At 35.1% G+C, this 26,623-nt stretch overlaps 3 protein-coding genes across 3 annotated transcripts in view; 2 read left to right on the top strand and 1 right to left on the bottom strand.

The window, feature by feature from the left end:
* The window catches only part of LOC134653141 (myosuppressin-like), a 34,158-nt gene extending 24,709 nt beyond the window's left edge, over nt 1–9,449 (bottom strand). The window contains exon 1 of the mRNA XM_063508467.1: nt 9,380–9,449. Coding sequence (XP_063364537.1) covers nt 9,380–9,390 — 11 coding nt within the window. The 5' untranslated portion in view covers nt 9,391–9,449. The remainder of the gene's footprint in view (nt 1–9,379) is intronic.
* A 10,929-nt stretch (nt 9,450–20,378) lies between these two features.
* On the top strand, nt 20,379–21,443 carry LOC134663047 (chymotrypsin-2-like). Its single transcript, XM_063519383.1, has one exon. The coding sequence runs from the start codon at nt 20,409–20,411 to the stop codon at nt 21,441–21,443; it is 1,035 nt and encodes a 344-aa protein (XP_063375453.1). The 5' UTR covers nt 20,379–20,408.
* Nucleotides 21,444–23,607: 2,164 nt separating this feature from the next.
* LOC134662941 (tabserin-like) lies at nt 23,608–24,550 on the top strand. Its single transcript, XM_063519281.1, has one exon. The coding sequence runs from the start codon at nt 23,636–23,638 to the stop codon at nt 24,548–24,550; it is 915 nt and encodes a 304-aa protein (XP_063375351.1). The 5' UTR covers nt 23,608–23,635.
* Nucleotides 24,551–26,623: the final 2,073 nt, after the last annotated feature.

Here is a 26,623-nt window from a genome sequence, read left to right as displayed (position 1 = left end):
GTAATCTGTATGAAAACGTAATTATTTTGATAATAATTGATGCTGTATCCGTGTAAAAAGCTTTGCAAATGCCACATATTATGTGATCATTTTCTAGAAGTTAAGAATGGGTATAGTAAGTTTTCTTTAAAAGATAGACATACACCATTGCGGACTTTTTTGTAGACCCATAAAAGAGAGACAACCCCACCATACATTGTATTATTATAGCTCAAACGGATTAGGCAGCGTTTTCGATTAAAGCTCCTAGCCAGAGCGTTTTTTCCATCAACATCGTCATATTTCGACTATTTTAAATAAAAATTTAATAAGTTATATACCTAAACCTTCCTTAAGAATCACTCTATCGATAGATGAAAATCGTGTGAAAATCCGTTCAGTAGTTTTTTTAGTTTTGGAGTAGTTTTATGAGATGTAGTAAATTGACGTTCTCCCCTAGAGTTGCGGATGCTAGGTTGCGTGACAGTCCGGGTCCGGGTCCGGGCCCGGGCCGGGGCTCCCGACATTCTTAACTCATTTTCCAAAAAGCCATACTTACCATATGTAATTATCGTGGTAATTTTTTATTCAGCATTTTTCCTGACTTTCCAAAATTTGAACACATACTTTTAAAGTTATACAAGTATTGTTAATTTTTTGCGTCTTTTAGACCGGTTATTGCTGAAATCAGGATACTGTAAGCTATTTCAGGGTCAATTTTTGAAGAGGGTGTTTTTTCGACATTTGTATGGCAATTTTTTATTTTTGGAAATTTAGATTTATAATCATCGATTTAGCAAGGATTCCTTACAACAAAAAAATATACAGTACGAGGCACCACGCTATTTTTTATAGTCAGCTAGATATGGACGTCTAAAGATCGACATTTTTATGGCACTATTTAGCAATTTTTAAGGCGCTTTTGACATGTATATGGCATTTTTTCGTCATTATATGGCAGTATCAAAATGTTAATGTCACTATTTATTAATTTTGTAGCATTTGTAAGAGCCTAACGACACTTGTATGGCGCCTTTACGACATTTGTATGACACTATGTCGCCATTTGTATGCCACAATCGACATCTGTACGGTCAAAATAGCCGTACAAATGTCGCCATACAATTCACCTATTTATTTTACTATATATTTTAACACTATATTTGCAACTATTATTATGAAATACACATTTTTCACATATGAAGCGTCCATACAAATGTCTTTGTAGTCGTACCAAAATATATCGAAAGAGATTATTACCTGTTTTTACATAAATAAAACTGTTTCCGCTTGCATGCTTAATGGTGATAGATGCCCAACTAACCCCGCTATTGCGTCGTAAAGTTAATCTAATCCTTATTCAATAGTCAAAGAAGATTTTGGGGGGTATCTTTAAGTCATAACAAAACAAGTGCCGCGCGGGACAACAATAAAAAGGCTTCCCTTGTTTTATTAAATAAATTCTAAAGAAAATGCTCTTTTTAAAAATATAAAGCTCTTAATAATACGTTGTCTACATCGAAAGTTATGATTTTTTTATTGGGCTATGTCGCCACTGGGACACCCGAAAAACGGCAAATTTCGCCGTTTTTGGACCTTCAAATGGGATTTTGTCCGAAACAAATAATATTTAAGGTACAGTTGTACATTATTTTTAAAGTTTATAATACACTGAATGAAAATATATACATATCTAGTCTTTAAGTCCTATGGACTTCGAGTTTTAGCCGTGTGACAGCAAAAAATGCCTATTTGAAAATTGACCCTTCAATTACTTATATCCAAACGGAATAAAAACATCACATTGTTAAATGTTATATTAAGTACTAGCGACCCGCCCCGGCTTCTAACGGGTTAACAAATTATACACAAACCTTCCTCTTGAATCACTATATCTATAAAAAAACCGCATCAAAATCCGGTGCGTATTAGTTTTACAGATCATACTACATAGGGACAGACAGCGGGAAGCGACTTTGTTTTATACTATGTAGTGATGTATATAATAAACTTTCTAGGCAGGAAAGGTGACTCAGTCCGATGCTATTGCAAAATAGCAGTGCATAGTAGGTATTCAAGTTTCCTGCCTTGAAGCTTAAAAGAAGGGCAAACAGCTTAGCGCATCTCCCTGAAAGTCTTCTAACACCTCTTTGCTAAGCGAGCTAGGCAGTAGGTTAGTAGTCTATACCTATGTAGGTTTTTCCGACTTTAACATCATATATACAGGGTGGCGCATTTAGATCGGTCAGTATGGGAAAATCTGAAACTATAAGACATACGACGATCTCTTCTTAGGGACCATGTCATCGATTTTAGTAACAAGAAAAACTGCATTCATACATTTAAATTTTTTTTATGTAAAATGTATTGAAAAAAATGGTGGCCATTTCGAAAACATACTAAAATAAATTAAAGGATATGAAAACAATGCATTTTATTCATTTCAGACATCATGTTTCATAATAACATTTACTGCTTAAGACCTACACAATCGATATCTAAATAGAAATAATTTTAGATTTTTTTTTTCAAAACGTCCGGGTTCGATTCCCGAGCTGAGTACACATTTTTTTTAAATGTATGAATGCAGTTTTTCTTGTTACTAAAATCGATGACATGGTTCCTAAGAAGAGATCGTCTTATGTCTTATAGTTTCAGATTTTCCCATACTGACCGATCTGAATGCGCCACCCTGTATAAGGGTTACCTACATTAAATTTTACCACTTCAATACTTAGGTAACAATAGTAAATGATACGACTGTTTCAAACGACGGCCAGTAATGACATGACATGGTAAATTAGTAGGTACTTCCAACGTTTGATTTCAAGCTTCGCATCGTCATTGCGGGTCAATATAGTTTTCCCTGAATGTTACGAAAATACCTCGGGTTATTTTATTACACGTACACGTACGTTACACGTACGTACGTATTATATGTATATATGTAGTTTTGTACCTGGAACCGATGTTTATTGAATTACTATATTTAAAGCCAGCATAAAATATCGATTTTATCAACACCCGTTCACGGAAGTGGGCTATAAATACGTGGTAAGTGATTTTACGCAGTTACTCTCGTATAAAGATGTATTACCTGGGACACTTAAAAAAGTGCTCAGGTACCTACTGATGTTATATAAGGGATTTTCAAAATTTCAATTTTGAATTAAGCATTCAGAAGGCCTGACGTATACCTACCTATAGTTAGTACGCATAACTTAGAGAATGTTAACTAAATTCTTTTTATTTAAGATTTTATTTTACGTAGTTATATTGGTGTGAGTAAGACAAAATCTTCGAACCTATCATCTACACAAAAAAAATTGTTTAAAATAAAACATTTTTTGTCTTTAATACATATAAAATAAGCGACTTATCAAACATTGACCATCGAAATGAAATTAGATGCCCCATATATATTTTTTTGGAATAAAATACGCTGCTTACGTAAACTTCTAGCTTGTAAACGAAACACGTAATTACAAGTGCAATCTGGAGGCCAAGGCGCGAAGGGCTGACAGATGTCGGGAGGCTGTAATTTTGTAGCGAAAACGGCTCCTAAAAATTCCAAAACTACAACGCAGGAAGAAATTGCGAGGAGCAGCTTTCTGTATCTACTCATTTTTTTTTACTACGAATATCTTTGTAAATTACTCTTAGGAATATCTCTGTAAATTACTCTTAAATAATCATCAATGTAGAAGTGTTTTAATAAAATAGAGAGTAGGTAAGTTCTTTCTTACCTTACTTGGAACTTAATCAGGAAAATATAATTATATTTAGTTTTTTGGATTTCATGTATACAACACTTAAAAATCGTCAGGTGACAAGCAAAACTCACTAAGTACCACCACAAGTTCATAGCCATAGTGAACCATATTAGTACGAAAAGAAGGTTGATTTTTGTTTAATATTTTATTATTAATTAGTGAGTTTTGCTTGTCACCTGACGAAATGTCAAAGTGGTAGAGCACCCCTTTGTAGTTGAGATATAATTACGTAACTTGTCATATTTTATCAACAATATCTGGGAGACGGAGCTTTGCTCGGAAAACATATAACAACTTAAAAATTCGCGTTTTCCAAGAGATAAAATCAAGCTAGATTGATTTTTCACCCCCGAAAACCTCCATATAGCAAAATTCATCGAAATCGTTAGAGCCGTTTCCGAGATTCCCAAAATATATATACATATAAATAAATATACAAGAATTGCTCGTTTAAAGGTATTACAGGAATTGCTCGTTTAAAGGTATAAGTTTATATAGATAGATTAGATTAGATGGATAGATAATAGGTGAATACATTTTTTGTATATAACCCCTTTACATGCCTCAATTATGTTTTATCCCTTCCTTACAAATACATAAGACAAAATGACAGATTAAGGCTGTTGTATATCTAATTAATAATAAACGATTAATAGCTAATTGAGGTTTGTAGCGCGTTGATGAATAAAGCGATCACGAGAGTAGAATTTCATGCGCCCCTGTTACCCACGCTCTCAGCGCTGAACGAAATATGGCATGAATAATCCAACTAGCAACAGGTGTCCCGGCATGCTCCGCGAGTCAATTCACATAGGCTGCTTTTACCTATTCATAGTCCTTATGTTTAAAGCATTATTCCTCTGCACTCATAACGTATTCGAATTATATACTTTTAGGGTGCCTCCCGTACCTACAAAACCTTTTTTAATTATTATTTTTTTCACTTTAAATAGTGTGGGGGGCTTCAACAACAATTTTTTGATAAAGTAAATATTTTCGGAAATAATCGCTCCGAAAGGAAACAAATAGGTATTATGTCCCCCCTAGCTCTAACTTTCGACCCTAGGTCCAAAAAATATGAAAAAATCGTATTATTTTATGTATTATATTAGGAAACATAATATGAAACATAATCCATTTCGGCCTATGATGTTAACTGCCGTTAGAAAATGTGGTCGTATCAAATATAAACGCTGTATGTGCGTGACCGCAACGAACTTTATTTATTTTTTGCAATAAATCAAGTCTATCAATCTATTTTTAAGGAATTACAATAATAATATTACTGGAAAAATTCCAGCAATTGGAATGCACTACGTGGGTACTTATTTTCTTTGGGAAAGCATAGCTACAAGCTTGATATGTACTTAAAATGGTAGAACTTCAATTTCAGTCTTTAAACAGCACCATTAAATCTTACTTGTATTGTATAAAACAGGATAGACAATGTTTACATTTTGCACACAGGCAACTCGAAACTTTAATCGAATAGCGTAATTCAATATTATCTTACGAAAGTCATTAAATACTTTTTCCTTTGTAGTATTTTATCCGCGTATTGCTTCCACGTGGTATTTTAAAATTAAATTTAAATAGGTGCCTGACTTCAATTAAGCAAGAAAAGTAATTACCTAGTAGGAAATAGTCGCCACGAAATCATTATAAACTTCAGAGAATCAATGAGGTTTTGTGATTGCAACATTATTCAACTTTGTTTCCATTGGAATTAATTTTATTTTTAACTCCGGGCCCGGTCCCGTTCAGTTCCGAGCGTATGAGTACCTATTATAATGCCAATATTATGTACACCCACACTGATTTAACACATATTATAAGCTATCTATGATGTATACTACGACCGCCATTGCGGCATTGAAGACACTTTTTGCAATTAATATTTCATTTCGATTAATACTCATCTAGAATTGAGGTCAAACCAAATTCCTTATTGTATTGTATATAAACATTTTTTATAGAAACAAATAAATATCGAATTTAATTTGATGTTATTACCTCATTACCTATTACCCAACAAATAGGGTTTTAATATTTGTGTAGATAACGTAATTTAAATATTGAATGAACCTACATTATATAACACGGTATTTGCATTACACGTAGATCGTTTTTAGTCACATTTAATTTTGTAGTAAATAATATTTATCCCACCAAAATCATTTCATGTAAAGTTTAATTTTGTAGTAAATAATATTTATTACGATATTTGATACCAGATTATTATAGAAAATAATTTAAAAAAATTAAAGCTATTTTATATAATGGTAAAGAGATATTATAACATTTAGCAATGTAACATCCGTATACTACGCGTATCGAATACTGTCCTGGATGCAGGCACCATAAACACTGATTATGGGGAAGCCACATTCATGTTATTTATGATTTGTGGATTTTTGCCTCAAAGCTTCTTCCGGCACAATTTTTCCTCAAATCGTTCTCGCCTCAATTATCAGGGATTCTAAGATAAAATATAATATACTTTGGTGTCACATACTATTGCTATTGGGGCTGCCTGTTTTTGTTTTTTTACTACAATTTATTAAATACTACAAATAAAAGTAATTAATTACAACTAACAAAAATAAAATAAACTAATAACTAAACATATACTAAACTAAAACTACCTAAAAAGTAAAAACCTACAAATAAAAATTATTATTTATTAAATTAGATAGTACGTGTCTGTTTTCCACATGTATCAAAGTTAAACTATGATCTCTATCAGTTTCAGCAACACTACGCAAATTAATCTATTTATGGCTTAAAAACCTTAAGTAGGTATAGTAGTTTACATTTTGTTGTATTGGGGTCCTTAGCCGAGAACTTCCGGAGCTCATTTGTGATACTGGATACAATTAATTTTTTTTAATCAAATAAACGACAATGTGCCAGTTTTACAGTCCATTTCGAAAGGCGAGTTTTACAGAATGTAAAAAATACGGGTGTTCCTGATACGCCAAATTCCTTATTTTATCGCCCTGCCTGGTTTGTGGGACACGTGGTGGTCTAAATTCAGATTAATATACATTAAGTCGTAAAAATTATATTTTATATTTTGGGAATCTTATAGATCCGTATTTTATTAGGTACCACAGTAAATAGGTACTTCTAAGCAGAATCGCGATGAAAAATACAGTTCAGAGTTCGATTGCTTTTTTTAATACATAGTTTTATCGTCGTACGGTACGTAACAATAATTTTAAAATACTTAACCATGCTTAACCATGCTTGGTTAATTGCAAGAAAGTGTATATTTCGTGTTTTTTTATTTCTAATGGAATAAAGTTAAATAAATATATTCATTGATTCACTGTTTAAATAATTTAGGGATTTCTAAAAATAACTAGAACAAAATCATATTAAACATTAAAAGGTAGATTACAATGCAAAAAAGTTACAATAGCTTGTACCTACCTATATAAATAATGTTAATTTAGGTGAGGGTGGGGAGGGTCGATCCCTAGGGGACACTTGGTAAACTTCATTATTAATCAAACCAAACGAGATACATTTTTTTGCACTGGTAACACTCATTCATTCGTTCCTAACTTCACGTTCTGTCATGGCACTGTATCGGAAAAGTCAGTGGTTCAAAAATGGCGGACGGTGAAAGATTTTCTGCGTACTATATTCAATTTTCGGTAAGCTTTAACTGGATTTATTTTATAATATGAGATGGAAATGATGTTAGTGAGTGTGCTTATTTTATTTGTTGTTTATTGAAGTGATGTTTAACTTGGATTACATTGATATACGCGAACACACGTTTCGAGTACGGCACGTTTTATAATCTTACTATGTATGGGGAGACTTTGTCTTTTTCTTCAGGGGAGATATGATTCCGGGATCATGTCACCCCCAAAGCGATCAAGTAATAAATTTACTTACAAAATGATTCATAGAGCTATCATAAATATTTTCTTTTCTTTAGTAAATTATGCCGCATAAGTACGACCAGAGAAACACTGATTTAAACTTTCAAGGTTTTTGACTCATTATTGTTTATTAAAACGGGATTTAATGGTGTATAATTCAGTTTTTAATTATACAACCGACTCCGAACTCCGAAAACGGAATTATCCCCGTGGCCTTTGAAAAGACTAACTAAAGTTAACATCAACATTTTACGAACTACCCGCACTTGGTCTTGTTTATCAAGTTAAACGTTTTACACACAGGGGATGTTACTCGGTCGACAAACAACACTTATAACGATATTTGGTTTTCAACCGGCGATATTTGTTTTTATGGATGAAATGCTATTTCAATGGCTTTCCGACCTTATGTTCTTATGTACTATAGAACCGACGGTCCATAGAAAGGATTTTAGGATTATGGAGCTCAAACACCGTCCTCGAAACGTGAGCAGTAAATTTCTAAACTTATTTATTATAGTAAACAATAACGACCAGAGATGGGTAAAAAATTTAAAATTGCTGTAGGTATCTGACGCTAAAAATACCTTCATAATAACTTTAAAAAATTTAGCTTGTTACAAGAAATTTTATGTTAATAACTTAGATTTTTGTTTTTTTTTTACTTTTTTTTTGGTTCAAAAATTGATTCCCTATTTTATGTTGTTTTATGGATAATACGATTACATTGTTTTTTAAAAGTATAAGATTATGGATTAATATGTGTTTGATATTTTCATATATTAATTTTCTGTAGATAAAGTGAATAAATTAATGTAGATACTACCCTCTAAATATGACATTGCCGCTTAAAATCTTTTTACCAAGTGTCCCCAAATCTGGAAGACTTGATCCCTTCGGCTTAGACATCTGATTACCGGAAATACAACTTCAAAGCATGGAAGATGCAATATATATATGTTTGCTGTGTATTTTACAAATTATAGATGCATTGCTAATAGCGATCCGAGTTATATAATCAATGAGAATCTGGTATGGGGAGACATGGTAAAAATCTGTTTACCATGTGTCCCAAGAACCAGGGTCACTTGATCCCCCTAGGATCAAGGCTCCCGACCAGGGGTAAACAAGTCTCCCTTACATAGGGGACACATGGTAAAAGTCGACAGTATGGGTTTTCATTAAATAATAGTCTAATTTATTGCACAAATCTGTTCTAATTCAAACTATTAATGAAGAGATAAATTCTGAATCGTATGGTCTATAAAGTTTTTCAATACTACAAATAGTTAAGAAAATGTATGCTAAAAACAAAAGGGGTGATCAACCCTCCCCAGTTTCCCCTATAGATGTTTTTTGTTAAAGACAACTACAGGATGTTGAAGTTGTATTAATCTCAATGATAGTCAGTGCATAAAATGAATAGAACATTAGATTATTCATATTAAACAGAATTGAAGAGCCAAAGATATTTTAATAAAATATTTCTTTAATGCAACGCGGTCTGCAAACTTTAAGGCATAACTTTATAACTTTCTAGAAACTTGTTAAAATACTATAATGTAAATGAATATGAAAGTTTGTTAAAGTATTTAATATTTATGCATCAAGACATTGTTTGCTGCTTTCTTCTTATTTTCTAAATGTAATTTTTTAAACTAACTAAATAGTTTTAAATGATGAAATAACACATTTTAAAAATCATTTAGAAATTAATAAATGTGGACTTACCCCATTGCCATTGCTACGGTGCTACGGGCTACGAAAGTTGCTACGAGAATGACGCGCAGAGCCGCACGCTTCCCCTCTTATATACCCGTAGCAACCGACCACTAGCATAACACAATATTACGAGTACATAGGACATCATGCACAATGATAGGTACTATGTTAGGAATTTAGGATTGCCTAACATAGTATTAAATTATTTCAATTCATATGGATTCATTTAAAGGCTTGTCCTTAGAGATTAATTGTTTAATCTATCAAGGTTTAACAAAGCTACTTTTAATTTTCAATCTCGTTTAATTTTTTTTTATTAATAATTATTAGTAAAATTGGAACCAAAATTCAACCAGATAGATTTGTTTATGATTTTTTTGGTGAATCTATGTCATTATTAACTGATGAATACATTAGATCTACGACTTTGAAAGGAACTTCATGGTCCGACTACGTATATTATTACATTAAAACTCTTGGTCTAGAAGTCATTTTGGTTCCTCACAACATTTCTTTTACTACCTACTCATTTGTATTAAAAATAGAATAAATAACAATAGGTATTTGTTTATGAGATATAAGAAGATATAAGCTGGCATCGAATATAAGAAGATATTGACAAATTTCAAATATTTATAAATTCAATTAAAAATTCACCTTACAAACTAACATACATACAATAATAAAAATCTTACAAGCTAAAAATTATTTATGTTTGGGTAGTTGATTTTGAAACTTTTTCCACTTAAAAGTTAACATTCACATATCGACTTAGCTTCGCCTCGGCAAAGCTTTTGTTGCCTTGGAAACTCCCTGTTAAAAGAGCGTATGTATAGGGTTACGTGAAAAAATCCGCCACTAAAATCATATATGTAACGTATGTATAACAGTTACTCGAATTTTGTTGAGTAAAATACTACTAACTTACTAAACTATACTAGTGGCTCTGTGAGCTGTAGACATTGCGATCATAGCTTAAAACTGAATAAATCTCTCTGCCGTTTATAATAATTTAGAAAAACTAAATTGACGAAAAAAACATATATTATGTTAGGGCAAGTTAAATAAAAGCTGAATGAACGCTTTGCCGTTTGCTTTGCTTTCAATAAAAAATACGAAATTTAAGTGTAAATAAATACAAAAACCTATGTTCCAGAATACATTACTGAGGATCGAACCATAGACCTCCCTGCTTCAAAGCGGCTGTTTGCAAATTGCGTCAGTCAGTCAGTCAAATCAGTCAAAACGGAGACCTTCGTTAACTCTTCGGTCAATAATTATACTTAATTTCACGAAACGGAACAAAACACCCCTTCCTAGTGATAATAATATTACTTTTTTATATTTTAGAATTATTAATTAGGTATTTAATGTGTAAGGTGTACTTATTCGAGTAATTCCAGAAGGAAAAAAAACATATTTAAAAGTGGGGGATAATTCCGAAAAGGGACTCTTATACAACGGAACATTAAGTGATTTTTACTTAAATGACAATACACCTTTTGTTACCTTTGTGTACAGTTAGATAATTCACATTTGTTACATTCACCTCAACTTTAATGGCCAGACCGACACACGCTTTAATTGACTATTTTTGGTGACCACCTGACCACACATGAATTAAACCGGGAAGTGCCGATGTGATATGTGTGCGATATCCTATAAATGTGTATCGTGTAAGCCAATTATAGAAACATAATTATGTACACAACTTTTAACAAGATTAAAATAAATATAAGTACCTACTACAGTTTTATGATAGGTACTTTCTTTTGTAATAAAATGTTTAGTCTCAGTATGAATTTTACTGGACGAAATAATATTATAAGATTATCAATATTATTAAAGGTACTTAGTTGGTAGGGTTACGATATTATTGAGTGTGTATTAAGTTGAAATAACAAATAGATATCGTATTTAGTTACGTATGAATATAAACTTAGGTTAACTTAACCTCGTAAGACCCAATGTGCTTTACAATGTACACTATGTTTTAATGTAGGTAATTAGAACCTTTCACAAACCAAATAAAGTAGTATTTCTTTTCGTTCATTCCTTTCTTAAACAAGTTCATCCCACAATTTCTATACAAGATTCAAATAAAATATAGGTAGGTACATTATGTATAGTATAGAAAGCCAATTACGTTCTCAATGGCGTTTATGTCACTGCCAAACTGGTGGTAGCCATACTTATCAAGTTGTTGAATCCAATTCAACCTCCAAGAGTACCGTAAACCGGGGTGACTTTCAAATGCAGGGGCGACTTCGATATTTCAGTTTTTCAGCCGTTACATATTTTTATTCGGATTTTTTAGTAGTAGGTAAACAAGTATGTATAATAATCTAACTTGTTACACGAACAGTTCGAGAAAATAATGAATAATGATAATTTAGTGGCAGTTTTAAAACTATCAAAGTATCCCCAAAATTTCCTAAAGTCACCTCGTTTTACGGTACGGATCTAGAGAACGATGGTTAGATCGTTGAATATAAACTATTTATTTAATCAAGTCATCAATGTTTCAGCAGCCATTTCGGCAACAAGAGGCAATCATCGCAGCAAGGCGCCATCAATGCTGCGTTACACTCGATGATAATGGGCTAGGAGTGCTTGATTGACATATTTTACGAATTGTCGGAATTTTAACTATAGTTTTTCAGTGCACAACAAACACATTTTGTGGGTCGATGTTAAATTTAAGAATTCAACTTGTTTTGTTATTGTTATGGTACTTACGATAGCAAACAACATCATATTAACATTAAATCCGACAGAACATAAAACCTGGAGGCCGATTGTAATTTAACAATTAATTAAGATTTGGGCCTTGTTTTGACACGATCTTGACGTCGTTGTACTTGGTACACTTTACCGCTTATCAGATAGATTTAAGGTGACAGTCCATTTCCAACCGCAGCTGCACTACTGTTCATTTTACTATGGAAATTGACAGTAACACCGACGCGTTCAGTACCAGTAGTGCAGCTGCGGTCAGAAATGGAATGTTACCCTTACACTTTCGCGCTGAATGTTAGCTAAACGCGCCAAATGATATATTTAATCTACACTTTAAAATCGATTAGACCGAGGTAAGTCTGCAACGGTTTTGATAGGACACGCAATGCAAGTGATTTTTATACGTCATAATTTTATAGAAGTTTGACGTTTAAAATAACACTAGCACTGCGTGTGCTATCAAAATCGTTGCAGACTTATTTCGATCTGACTCAAATTTTTCTTGCAACTATTTTTGTTACTAATTTTTACATTATGTAACTTTTACATGTGTTTGGTGTGGTGTATCATATTTTATTTATAAGTATACAATTTTGTCTATATTTATTTTTAATCATAAAGCTCACGCTGTAAACTTGAATACTTTCACAGTAACTATTTAGATAGGTAGTAATATAAATGCCGTAAGTACCTACATATTTTAGCGCCCTATGACTCAACTGACAGCATATTGGTAATTGATACTATATAATATAATATACAATTTGTTATTCATTTAGTTTGTAAACAAATATTTTGAGATTTCATTAACTATATAAATGAGTAGGTACTTAAAATAAAATCACGTTTAAAATTTTAATCGGCGGTTAAAGAAACATTATCCTATCGTCCCTGTCAAAGAGGCCAATTCAAACTTACATTGGGACATGAAAATGATATCTAAATTATGACAGATGCGCATGCGTTTCACTCGTACTTGTCCGTAAATGTATTGGCGCAAGCGAGACGCACGGGCGACTAAGATCATTTAGATCTCATTTTGATGTCACAATGTAAGTTCGATTTGGTCTCAAAGGTTAGTAAATCCTCAGAGAATAGTCTCCGTAACATAATATATAATTATACCGGTGTCACCTGCAACGGGTCGAACCCTAACGAAGAGAAACGGAGAGCCCGCCAGACAAATAAATGCGAGTCCATTGGTCCTTAAGTAGCTTAGGTCTGGAAAACTTCAAGCCAGTGTGGCTTGTGTTTAAAAATAACTTAAGACAAGAAGCTGTTTACACTTTATTTTACCTAATTCTTTGAACAATTAACTACTTAGTGCAAACTTGATAAAGTTTTGAACGAATTTTATTTTAATACAGGGAGATGGTCAATCTTTCGTCTCCTAATCCGACCACCATATATAAGTAATGTAAACATTTCAGGGCAATAATAAATTCACATATGAATCTAATGATTACTTTTGAAATCATATACCGGCGGGTGTCGCCTGTAACAGGAGCAATAAATAAGACTGTAGGCTGCACTCCTCAAACTGACCAACATTTGTTCAGTAACTTTGTGTTTTGATTTTTAGTACTTATATATTTTAAAGCTTAAATATTCTAAGACGCGACATATTGCGAATTTTGTCATGTTTAAAGCGAGACAAGCAATGTCAATCACAATGATGTTAGCGTACATTGAAGACAATATTTGTTTTCTATGAAAAATAGGAAGTCAGAAGGATTCATAATTTTTAAAACTTATATATTATATGAGTTGGACGGAATGCCTATTGGACGACATATGTGTTAGACTAAATACATGTTGACTTAATACGCGTTGGACGAAAAACATGTTTGACCAAATACGTGTTGGACGAAATGCGAATTGAAATATCATATGGACGAACTGCGTATTGGACGTACAGCTAACAAATCTAATAACCGAATACAACAGGTGTCCATTAGAATTGTAGGCTAAGTACTATTTTTAGTGTGTTGTAGTGGAAACCCATACGATTTGACAGTTCAGTTTGACCGGTTTGAAAGTCGTACTCGGTTACTTTTAGCTTTATTATCTAAACGCCTAGTCTGTGCGAAAAGAGAAGAGTCGTGGAATGTATGCGGCCCAATACATTCCACAACTCTTCTCTTTCCGAACAGACTCTAGGGCTGTTAATCTAATACCTACTTACAAGTTATGCACAACATTTCCCCACACGTCGGAAGGGAGCGTCCAGATAAAGCCATCATAGATAATAATAATAAACTGTTAACTGATAAGCTAGCCATTAACTCGGGTGTTTATCAATTAAGCGACTGACGTTGGAAGCTGACAGGTTGTGCCACGTGTTTGTACCACATGTCGAATGTGAATATTACGTAGAAAAAGCCACTTCATGATATCTTCAGCCATTTAATATGAACTGGGTCCACACTGGGTCATACCAACATTTATAATTTTGTAAAAATAATACCTTATTTTATGCAACCTAAACCTACACGCCTGGATCACTCTTGGCTCTTGGCGAATGTCACCATAAGGCTCCAAATATGAAAGATGGCAATCAAACATCATACCTATAATACAACAACGCCGTTTTGTCGCGTTTGAGCTCGTTATAATCTATCGCTCCACGACTAGTTAACTGCATACATGTAAAAAAAACTACAGTGATGCTTTAGTTTATAGGTATAATAACGAAAACGTATTTATGTTGTTGTTTGGAAAATTATTAGGTAATAAATAATATATTCCAATAACAAAAAAATAATTTAACGTAAATATTACAACATATTAATTATACCTATACAAACCGCAGACTACAAACAAAAAAAACAAAGATTTATAAATACTAAAGACAGAGCCGGTCTCTCTAGAATGTCTAATCTCAAACTATGTGGTTAATATGCGGGAACGCGCGCCGCATCCAACTTAATAGTTTTGTTAATTTCGTGTTTAAAAGACATAGAATTAGCCTAAAGTATAATATTTCATCCAAGTTCAATTGGTGTTGCAGTTTTGTGAATATATGTGTGAATACCGTCTGCTGCTGTATTTAGCGACAGCTCCATCAAAAAGTTAGTAGGTACCTAAATACCTGAAGCTTTTCTAAGTGAGGCATCCATAGAACTTGATTCCCATCGGCATGCCTATCTTAACACAAATTATTTAACATCCCCTCAACAAGTTTAAAAAAAGCAAGGGATATTAGCCTTGCGACTGTGGGTTATACCTAATTGCTTACCTATCTTATGTTATCTTGAAATCTTAGATATTTACAGTTAAAAGAAAAAGATGTAACGTCATTATAGGCCCTTGGCTTACTGGGTGCGTAGACAAGATGGCTATCGTTAACGCTCCGTAGCGAACGAAACGCAACTGTCTCTGTCGCACTAATATGGAAGAGTGATAGAGATAACTACGCTATGAAGCGTGAATGATTAGCATCTTGTCTACGCGCCCTGATTCCATAAAGGTAAATTACATTCGGTACGATTAAAAACAAATACCTATATGTATTTTATTTCTGTTTAATTTTATAGCAATCTTGTAAGACGTTATTAAGCCACTATTGCATTCTAGCGACATAATGTTATGCGGAATATGTTATGAGTTGTGAGAGATATTACGAACCATATGAGTCTAATATGTCAGCTTATTGTAAAATCGTTCGGGAGTAGCACAGAAAGGGGTCTAGTACACAGGATACAACTGTACACTTTACTTTATTAACCTAAGACGAAAATGCAATGCGGGTAAAGAAAATGAACGAGCGAGATGCACTACACGGAATTTCAAATCAATATCAAATCACCACAACGTGAAGTCTACAGAGCCATCCGTATAATATTAGTTTTTTTTTCCTTTAAGTACTCCAGTTTCATGCACTTGGGCACATTTTATCGATAAAAGCTAAAAACTCAACGAACTTGTAAACCAATGAATTTAGATTTCTGGTTGACGATATATATCTTTGACTGGACATTGCAAATGAACAGTAAATTACTTTTTTAAGGAATAAGTATTTAAATAAAACACACCTCAAAGCTTAATATACATAGATATAAAGTTATTTTATCCGTTATGATTATGAGACTAAAAATAAAATATTTATAATTAAATATATCTCCATATGTAGAATAATGAGCTTATATGAAAAGAACATATTCCCAATATTTTTATGAATACAACATCTTTATTTGTTACTTTGGGATTTAAAATGTCGACATTAAATTACCCATTGAAATCATGCTCATATTATTTACAATCACATAATTCCTGTGCTGTGTCATAATCACATAATATTAAAATCTAAATAAGTACTATCTACATAGTACATACTTACTAATTTCATAAAATTTAACTTTGGATCTTCTATTCTGCAGTCTCCTTTATAAAAAATATTTGAAGCTTAGGAAAAGTGAGAAGAATCTCTATCAGATATAAGTAGTTAAAATTCAACGAGGGAAGTATTTTTCCACCGAGCGTATATTAATATCACTTAAATTGATACACACATATCTCATTTATTAAGAATAAACCATAATTCAACAAGCTTATTCCTGGCATTCAATGTAAATTAAATTTATTTATTTAGAGCACTTATTACCTACACTGTTCACAGGGATAAAAGCGTTTGTACCGTAAAACGGGGTGAGTAGGTTTCGCGGGGAGAGGTGGGTTATGAATGGGGAGAGAAGGTTTGAGAGGGGGGTGAGAAGGGCTTTAAGGCTACTGCTACAAAAATAATGTATCCAATTTAAAATGGAGCTATAGTAATACGCATAATAATAATAAAAAATCGATCCAACAATCTTCCAAAATCACCTTTGTATCAAAACCCCTCTCACCCCAAATACGAGGCACTACGAGGTGAGGTGGGTTTTCAGAGACACGATTCTAATAGCGCAGTCACGTGACGTGTACCTATATATTAATTTAAAATTTAAATCAGGCAACAAGGCCCTTATTACAAATACCTTACAGACTTAAGACCTGCATTTTATAAACTTAAAAACTAAACACTATTTAGGCGACCAAATCGGCGTGGCTCCGTTAAATCGTGTGGTCTTGTGTCCAACCGATATGTGTAATGTTTATATGTATTTAATTGCTTTATGACGTTTATGTTACAGCTTACTCTTAAGGTACCTATCGAAGTATAAGCGGCAATGTAGGAATAGTGAAAAGTCTGGAAACTACCCGAATTTAACTCTTAGAATTGTGCATTAATACATTTTCAAACATAGTATATTAAGGGCACTTGAGCAATAATTTAGTTATTTTCACCAAGTTCAAGGTATTTAAAAAAGAATTCGATTAGGGGGCCGATTTTTGAATTTCGATCGCTCGATTTCGTCACTCGAAAATCGGTGGAAAACGGCGAAATACTAATTTTTGAAATACGAGCGATCGAAATTTGGAATCTATTGGTACCTATTGACCACTCGATTTCAATTCTATTAGTAGAATTTAAATGCCTAGTAGTGGAGATATTATTTAATGAAATACACGAAATCGAGTGGTCGAAATTCAAAAATCGGCCCCTAGATCTACTTATTGTTGTTTCTTTTTGAAATGGCAGACGACAAACGCGCGACAATATTAGCTCTGATAGTATTTTATTAATTTAAGCCAATTTTACAAACTTCCCCATCATTTTTCATATCCCATCAGCCCCTAGCCTCGAGATACCGTACCTAAACAAAGGACGATAAACTAAAGCTATTTTCCCAAAATTGCATCGGTATCATATGTACCTATACCTAAGTCGCGTATAAAGGGATATCAGGAATGAATATTATATTTAGTAGAGGCCTCACAAATCCGCAATATCTCTTACATTCTTCATATATCAAAGTTATTGGGCTATATATGTAGGTAGTACAATAGCGCCATGCGTTTCATGGTTTAATATAACCATACCGTAGGCTGACTACGAATTGGTGGATAAATAACCTTTAACTTAGTGAGTTATCCTATGTATAGTTTCATGAATTAATACATGACTAAAACACCTCATAACAAAAATAGGGAGTAAGGTAGGTACCTACTAAATGACAACAAATATACTGAAACACTGAAAGAATATTTTGAGTTAAAGGTAGGTACTTATTGAATTATTATATGAGTTTGCCCCAATATTTGTATCCCACCGATCTGTCATTTTACCACATAATTGGTTTGATTTTCAATGTGGAAATAGAGTTATTATTTAAGAATCTGGCACAACTTTTTACGTTACCAAAAGCAGCTTCAACGCTTACTAAACATATAACTTACACACGTCATATGTTTAAATATCTACCTACTACTAAGGAGGAATCATTCCATAATTTTTTACGGGTCTGTACTGTCAGACCCACAAAACATGCTGCTTGTAGCATAATATTACATTAAACATATGGTGAGTATTTTTATTGTGATGAAACACGAAAATTTTCAATTTTTAAATATTTGTTATATTTATATAGGTAGTTGAGCCCGTAGTCTGTGATCGAGCTTGAGAATGGCGTCAAATTATTGGGCAATAAATTGTCTGTCGCCATAATCACGCTGTCCTAATCACCCACTTTTGTCGAAGCCTAAACAACCCGCAGCATTACTTTGTAATTTGTCCGCAAATTGCTTTTCGCGTCGCAAACAAAATTAGCCCTTTGAGCGGCGACAATTATAGTTGCAACTTGTTACAATCTGTTGAAACACACGAAAGATACTCTTCCGGCTCTGTTCTTATTAATTAATTAACCTTTTAACCGCCAGCAATTTTTGATCGAGCGTGCTCGTGTCGCCACCGACAGTAATTGTACCACGCAGAGTAAGGTTGGCATAGTTACGGGAGTTATAAACGTGCTGTAAAAGCCAAATCAGATCTTTGTCTTATTTATCAGACTGTGGCGAAATGAGCTGGATAATTAGTGGATATGTAATGTCTTATATATCAGACTCTGGCAGTTAAAGGGTTAAATGTTTGAACTTATACTCGTCAGATACTCGTAGTTCAAGATTACACGATGACCGGTGTGGCTTGATACTTGATGAAACTGAGAGTTAGCGGATGACTCAGAGCCCTCAAAGGTATAACTAGGTACCTGGAGGATGCTAGACGTGGTGGACCTAAGGGGTATATGGACATTTCCCCAATATGCATTATCTAACGATTATTAATAATCGTCTTAACTCCTTTTTAAAAGCTACCTTTGTATATATGTACCTACTATTTTTTTACTTAGTCACGTATGTTACAACCAGGGATGTTACAGAGCTCCGTTTCCGTTTCCGTTAAGTCGGAACTTCCGTTTGGTATTACACATCCGTTTCTGTTCCGGTTCCGTTACTTTTGAAACGGAAGTTATATCGGATGTCAATGCTTAGCGCGGCAGCGGGACATGAGCGGTGTACATCAAAAACAAACAGGTTTATTTATACCAGTCATTCGCTTATAGCCCCGCTTGCCACGTGCTGCAGTAATTAGATGTTCTGGTTTATCCGTGTTTTCGAATTTAAAGTACCTATTCGTATGTGTTGTGTTGTGTAATGTGTACCTACTGATAGTACTGACTCAGGTTCCGGTTCTGGTTCCGGTTCCGTTTTCGGTTCCGATTCCGTTTCTGGTTCAGATAAAACCACATCCGTTACATCCCTGGTTACAACATTTAGTTATTTCTTTAGCAACTACTTACTGGCGTTTGGGTTGGATAACTTGGAGACTTCAGCTTACAAAATTCACTTTCGAAAGTCAGCTCCTAAAACTTTTATTGCTACTCTGAGGAAGTCTACAGCTGTAACAAGTTTACCATCGATTTTATGACTAGTCGTTTGTCCTGCGGCGGTAGCACGGTCGCATTTTTATCGCTTGTCACCATGCCTGTCACGTTCTAACAAGTATATAAGTGCGAAAGTGACGGGCATAGTGACAGGCGATAAAAATGGAACCATGCTCCGCCCGATGACTTCCAGATGTGGAAGCTTAAGAATGACTCATGCTAGACCAGGCCGGGGCCGGACCGGAGCTTCCGGCGCTTCGTTTTCTATGGAAACAACACGTGATCACCGATCAGCCGTCATAGAAAATGACATATCGGTTGCCTCGGCCCACAATAACTAACTAGTACCCAAAAGAAAATCCTATTTACTGACAACTTGGTTTGACCAACTATACCTAATTACATAGAATAGAAATAAGCGTTAGCAAAATGATAGGTCTGTGCCTAACTGTCAAATTGTAATTATCATACATAAGTAAAAAAAATGACAAATCTTCCAATGTAAACTACTTTTAGGCAATTATTTATTAACTAAATTCATGTTTTTTAATCATGTTCTAATTACTTTCACAACTGCAATACTCAGTGCTTTTATTTCTAATGTCAATAGTATCGATCGCATTATAACTACATTAAAAAATTCAAAATTTCGCGTAAAAACGACTATAGTAAACGGAGAACCTGCGACCATAGGACAAATGCCTTATTTAGTGTCGATCAAGGCTACCCAAATAAAACTACAAAATGTATCTGAAGATGGAGGAACGTTATATGTATGGGACAATTTATGCGGGGGGAGCATCATACATCGTAGCAAAGTGCTTACGGCTGCGCATTGCTTTGAGTTCAACAACTTTTTCGCGGTCAAACACACAAGTGCTCTAAGAGTCGTCGCAGGCAGCTTGCAGAGTGAGGCCGTGCACACGGGCAACACGGAAACCACAGCCAACATGCAATGGAGAGGAGTACAGCGATTACGGCTGCATGAGCATTTCAACTTCCCGCTAAACGATATAGCGTTAATAATAGTAGATATGCCGTTTCGTTTCAACGCATACGTGAGCTCCATACATTACATTAAGAGGGTAGTTGACTATCCAGAAATCTGCAAATCAGGTGGATATGGAGATCTGAGCTTCAATACTGACTTAAGGTTGCGGTCGTCTGTTTTAATGGTGGCTCTAATCAAAACAATGCCGCGATGGCAATGCTCTGGAATATGGGAGATGGATATGAGTACATACGTTTGCTCAGAGTCGGTGGTCTCAGACGTGGCGCAGGGAGACTCGGGCGGGCCACTGGCTTGTACTGGGACTCGTGACCCGGCCGAGCTGCCTGGGAAGGATGTATTGTTGGGAATCGTGAGTGGTAAGAGCGTCGACAGGACGACACTCTTCACGCGCGTTTCTTCGTACACAGACTGGATTGAGGGTAGTTTAGGTTCTAAATTAATAAGTAACTTTATTTTTGTTTTATTTATGCAATGGATTTTACAAATATATACCGTGTTACTTTGCTTTCGTGATTTTTGTGAATTGATACAAATATTTTACACGCGTCTGATATTTTCCTAGTTAGTAGGTACTTTTTTCATACAGAAGGTATCATTAGAATCTAAGATTTATTTCCTGCAAGCATACTGTTAGTAACCATAATTTTAAGCGCCAACAGTGCCTCATGTTGAAATTAAAAGAAGATATAGGTAATATATAATAGCTATTAGATCGCGCGGGGAACTAGCGCGGGTGGCCCTCGGTAGTAGAGATAAGTACAGTGGTACAGCAAAGATAATACAGTACAATATATAGGACAAAGTACAGGCTCTCGGGTGAGGATGTTGTAGCTTGCGCATTTTACGCCACAGGCTACATGTAACCGGGTTATTCGGGCCGGGCCTTGGCAGCACCAAAGAGTAAAGTAGTTGAGCAGTACCGGCAGTACCGCCGTTCACAAGTGTCCGGCGACCATTTTAATAAGAAAATCAGGCATTTCTTATGAGATCCCGACGATATCCCAACAGAGAGGCAGACAAACGATTGATTCACAGAAATCACAGACAAAGACATGGTTAGGCGAGTAGGCTTCCCCAACTAGGTATTCGTACAGAACTAACCTGCGCAGTGCGCACACTTGTGGAGTACCTACTATTCTCGTCACCTCCTTTGGATAAACAGGAGTTAGTTCTATGGTATTTTAGGTAATAGGGAATACTACGTGAAACTCTGCGTAGGGGGCGCCACTACCACAATTACTTACAATCGGAAGGGTCTAATACCGTTTCTTCTTATAGCTGCGGGCTCAGCACGGTTCCATTTTTATCGACTATTACTATGCCCGTCACTTTCGCACTTACATACTTGTTAAAACGTGACAGGCATGGTGATAAACGATAAAAATGCGACCGTGCTACTAGGGCTGGTCAACCAAATCTTGTCAGTAAATAAAAAAGGCGCGAAGTTCAAATTTTCTATGGGACGATATCCCTTCGCGCCTACATTTTTCAAATTTGCCGCCTGTTTAACCGACTTCCAAATCTAAAAGGAGGAGGTTATCAATTCGGTTGTATGTTTTTTTTTATTTTTTTTTTTTTTTTTTTTTTTTTTTATGTTTGTTACTCCATATCTCCGTCATTACTGGACCGATTTTGAAAATTCTTTTTTTGATTGTACGTATATGCATACAGATTGGTCCCGTTTTTGTCAAAACTCAGTTCTGATGATGGAATCCATGAGGAATCGAGGGAACTCCTCAAATCTTAAAGGCATACATATAGTGAAATTGTGTTTTTATCAACAAATCAAGCATTTTCATTAAAAACTGTCGCATTTGATACAGTGGAACTGCTGATGATGATCAGAACAGAACTCTTCAACGACGCATAGTACACGTTTGGCGATTTGTCCTCTTCGTTATGTTTGTTAAGTAAGTTAAGTTTTTAAGCCACATTTTTGTCAAGTTAGAATTCTGATGATGGGATCTATGAGGAATCGAGGGAACTCCTCAAATCTTAAAGGCATGCGTATAGAGATTTTTGTATTTTCATCAAAAAATCAAGCATTTTCATTAAAAACTGTCGCATTTGATGCAGTGGAACTGCTGATGATGATCAGAACAGAACTCTTCAACGACGCATAGTACACGTTTGGCGATTTTGATTTCGACTTGGACTGGGAGACCCGGACCCGGATCCGGACTAGGGCCCGGACTCGGACCCGGCCCGGTTCGGACCCGGACCTAGACCCAAACCCGGAGCCGGGCCTGGACCAAGACCTGGACCTGGATCCGGGCTTTTATCTGGACCTGATCCTAATATTGATACCCGAGCAAGCGAAAGATTCCAAAATTGAACCACAAGCGTAGCGAGTGGTTCGAAAAATGGAATCTTGAGCGTTCCGAGGGTTTCAAAGCACGAGGGTTAAACAACAAATTTTCCCCCATAATTTAAGACAAATAACTATTCTTTCAGCGGGGTGTCCCTCATGGAAGTCGTTTTTTTTTTTCTTAAAAATTATTCTACTGTCAAGATCTGGTTGACCAAGTATATCTTACCCAACGTCTCAGTTAAGTAAGTATGAAAACTCCAGGAAAACTCCCAGTTTCGCAAACTTCTTGCAACATTTATGCCAAATAACGCCTCTATGATGATAACGTCAATGTCAAATACCTACAGTATTTGTTGAAATACGTGTTAGTGCCAAAACAGTATAGAAAATAATGTAGAAATACATAGGTTACTGAACAAAGTTTTGTAATTTAATGCCCGTGAATGTACCTGTGTATCATTGTATATTTGTCAATAATTCTACAAACATGTGAGGCAGAGCGAATTATAATGACTCTAAAATACTCATCGCATCGTGTGAAGCCCGTAATAGTAAACGGAGAACCAGTCTCCCGCGGCGTAGTTCCTTACATCGTATCCATCAAGGCAGGCCGACGAATAAAAAAAGAATACTCATATAAGAACATATGCGGTGGAAGCATCATTAACAGGGAAAAGGTCCTCACAGCCGCTCACTGCTTCGAACGTAACCATTTCGAGTACTTAAAAGATCCATCACGACTGGCAGTGGTCGCAGGAGACCTTAGAAATGTCATCAATATAGACAAATTCACTTCAAACGAAACAATTCAGTGGAGAAAGATCAGTGGGATCATTATACATCCATACTTTAACTTTCCTTTGGATGACATAGCGGTGGTATTTGTAAACTCATTTTGGAATTTCTCGAAATATATTGAACCTATTAAAATCGCCAGGCTTCCAATAGATTACCCGGACACGTGTTACGCAGCCGGTTACGGAAGAACTTCGCACGGCGAGAAGAGCGAGAGATCGCCAGTGCTCCTTAAAGCTAAAATTGACGTAATACCGAGAACCAAATGTACAGAAATTTGGGAAGTACCAATGGATGAATTTGTTTGTACCTGCTCGGTGAATACTGACGTGGCAGTAGGAGATTCAGGAGGGCCCTTGGTTTGCCGACGCACGTCGGACCCGGAGGAAGAACCTGGCAAGGAGCTATTAGTAGGGGTGACCAGTGGTAAAAATTTTGATTATACTAGTATTTTTATGAGAGTATCTGCTTACGCAGACTGGATTGACCACGTGCACGTGAATGAAGGATGTTACTTGCAGAACTGGTGTATTTTATCCTATATTTTCTTCTTGCTTTTATAAATATATAGTTCCCGTTAAGATTTACTTTATAGTTGTTTTGATTGTTTTATCTTTACTTAATACTTCGACATTGGAATTTGATTGGAATCAGCCAATTATATTCTGAATTAGCCCCGAGCAGTATGCCCATTGAGATATTAAAAACCCTTTTTCCTCTGACTCCGGTAATTACTTTATGCTAAACTGCTGAAGGAAGTCCTTCTGCTCAGAATAGGTGCTGTTAATTGACTTTCAACCAGAAAAAATACTACCTACGCTACGTAATCTAGATGAGAAATGAACTGGTCGACCAACGACGTCATAAAACTAACCTAGGACACCTCTAAGTAGGTCATAATAAGATTAACGGGACTTTAACGGTTTAACAATTTTGTCGACACTTTTAACCTTTCACTTGCTGGTGTTCAAAATCGTTGGTTCCTTCGTTCCTTCATTCATTCAAACATTGGTTGTGCCGTATCGCGGATAAAAAAAAGTTCTCAAAAAATGCTGCAAAAGATGACTACTTATAAATTCGGTCAGGATCCTTAAATATCATACACACACAAGTGGTTACTGTCAACCCGAAATTGTTTTGTTAGAAGTTCTGTGTTCTAACTTAGAACACAGTTCCGTTTTGTTTTACAATACCTATTGGCTGCGTGCGAAATGCGTGATGGCGATAGGAGTACAAGCCACGACAATCAACGGCGTGGAAAAAATCCATACTTTATCCTAACTAATATTATAAATCCTCTTCACGCTTAAACCGCTGAACCAATTTAGTTGAAATTTGGTATAGAGATAGTTTAGAGTCCCGGGGAAGGACATAGGGTAGTTTTTATCCCAGAAGTCATCCTTTAAGGGGGTGAAAAGGGTGGGTTTGGATGGAAGTTTGTACGGGTAATCGATAAAAAACATATTGGATCAAAAATAAGCTACCCAAATTACTAACTCCACGCGGACGAAGTCGCGGGCAAAAGCTAGTAAAAAATATAATGGATATCTTCTTACTTTTAGACAACTCTCAACTATTCGTTACAGGCCCAACCTAAACATTAACATAATAGTTATACTTGTATATGCAGGTAATCTCAGATACGGAAAAAGTTACTTTGGCTATAAAATACAATAAAACGCAATAGGTCGATATAAAATAAAACTATTTATTTACTTTTATAAACAATATAAATCGTCTTTTATAAAATACAGTTCGGCATTAAATACCAACTATAGGTACGAAGATTAATACAACATTTGTAAACTCCATCCCAATCCGATTATACGAAGAAAAAAATTATTTCCAGTATCCGATCAAAATTATAAAATTGTAATTGATGGTGGTGAAAGTATATAAGTAGTATGGTAGTGTATTTTACTTTTTCGTTAATTGGTTTGGAATGGGCTGTAGAACTTGAGTGTACGCATACCATACTATGATCAACTGATAACATGTAAATGAGTTTACAGGTCGAAGCACGCCAAAAAGCTCGACACCACACTAACGCCGCCCCAAGCCCCAACTCATCACTAGCGAGTGTCGCCGATGCGATATTCTTCCAACTTCCAATGCCGATAAGTGGGCCATTTTATTTAAAGTTGTCCCCTACACTTTTTTATATAATTTGTGAATTTCTATGTTATTTCTACTCAGAATCACGAGCTCTTTATATCCCAATAGGAGAAAAAAAGTGTCCCAAGGTTTTTATTTCCATTCCGTTACCATTTTTCATAGACTTTGTATGGCGGTCACGGAATGGAAAGATCGAAACGGACACTTTTTTTTCTCCTATTAGGATCAAGCTCGTGATTCTGAGTAGAAATAACATAAAACATCCGAAATTTGAAAAAAAGTGTAGGGGACAACTTTAAATAAAATAGCCCAAGTTTGCGTCACAGTAAGAAGTTTTTTACAAACAACACTGAGCTAATCGGGTTGAGGCGGCGCTGGTACCGCCGAGCTTTTTGGTGTGCCTAGACCTCGTTTTATTTGATCGTAAACTATTACATTAAATATGCAACAATGTGTAGCTAATACGATTTAATGCTTATTTAAATGTTTAACCCTTTGAACGCCACGCTGATCGTGTGCGA

The sequence above is a fragment of the Cydia amplana genome, chromosome 1, assembly GCF_948474715.1.
Source record: "Cydia amplana chromosome 1, ilCydAmpl1.1, whole genome shotgun sequence".
Classification (NCBI taxonomy): Eukaryota; Metazoa; Arthropoda; class Insecta; order Lepidoptera; family Tortricidae; genus Cydia; species Cydia amplana.
This window is presented reverse-complemented; position numbering and strand designations above follow the sequence as displayed.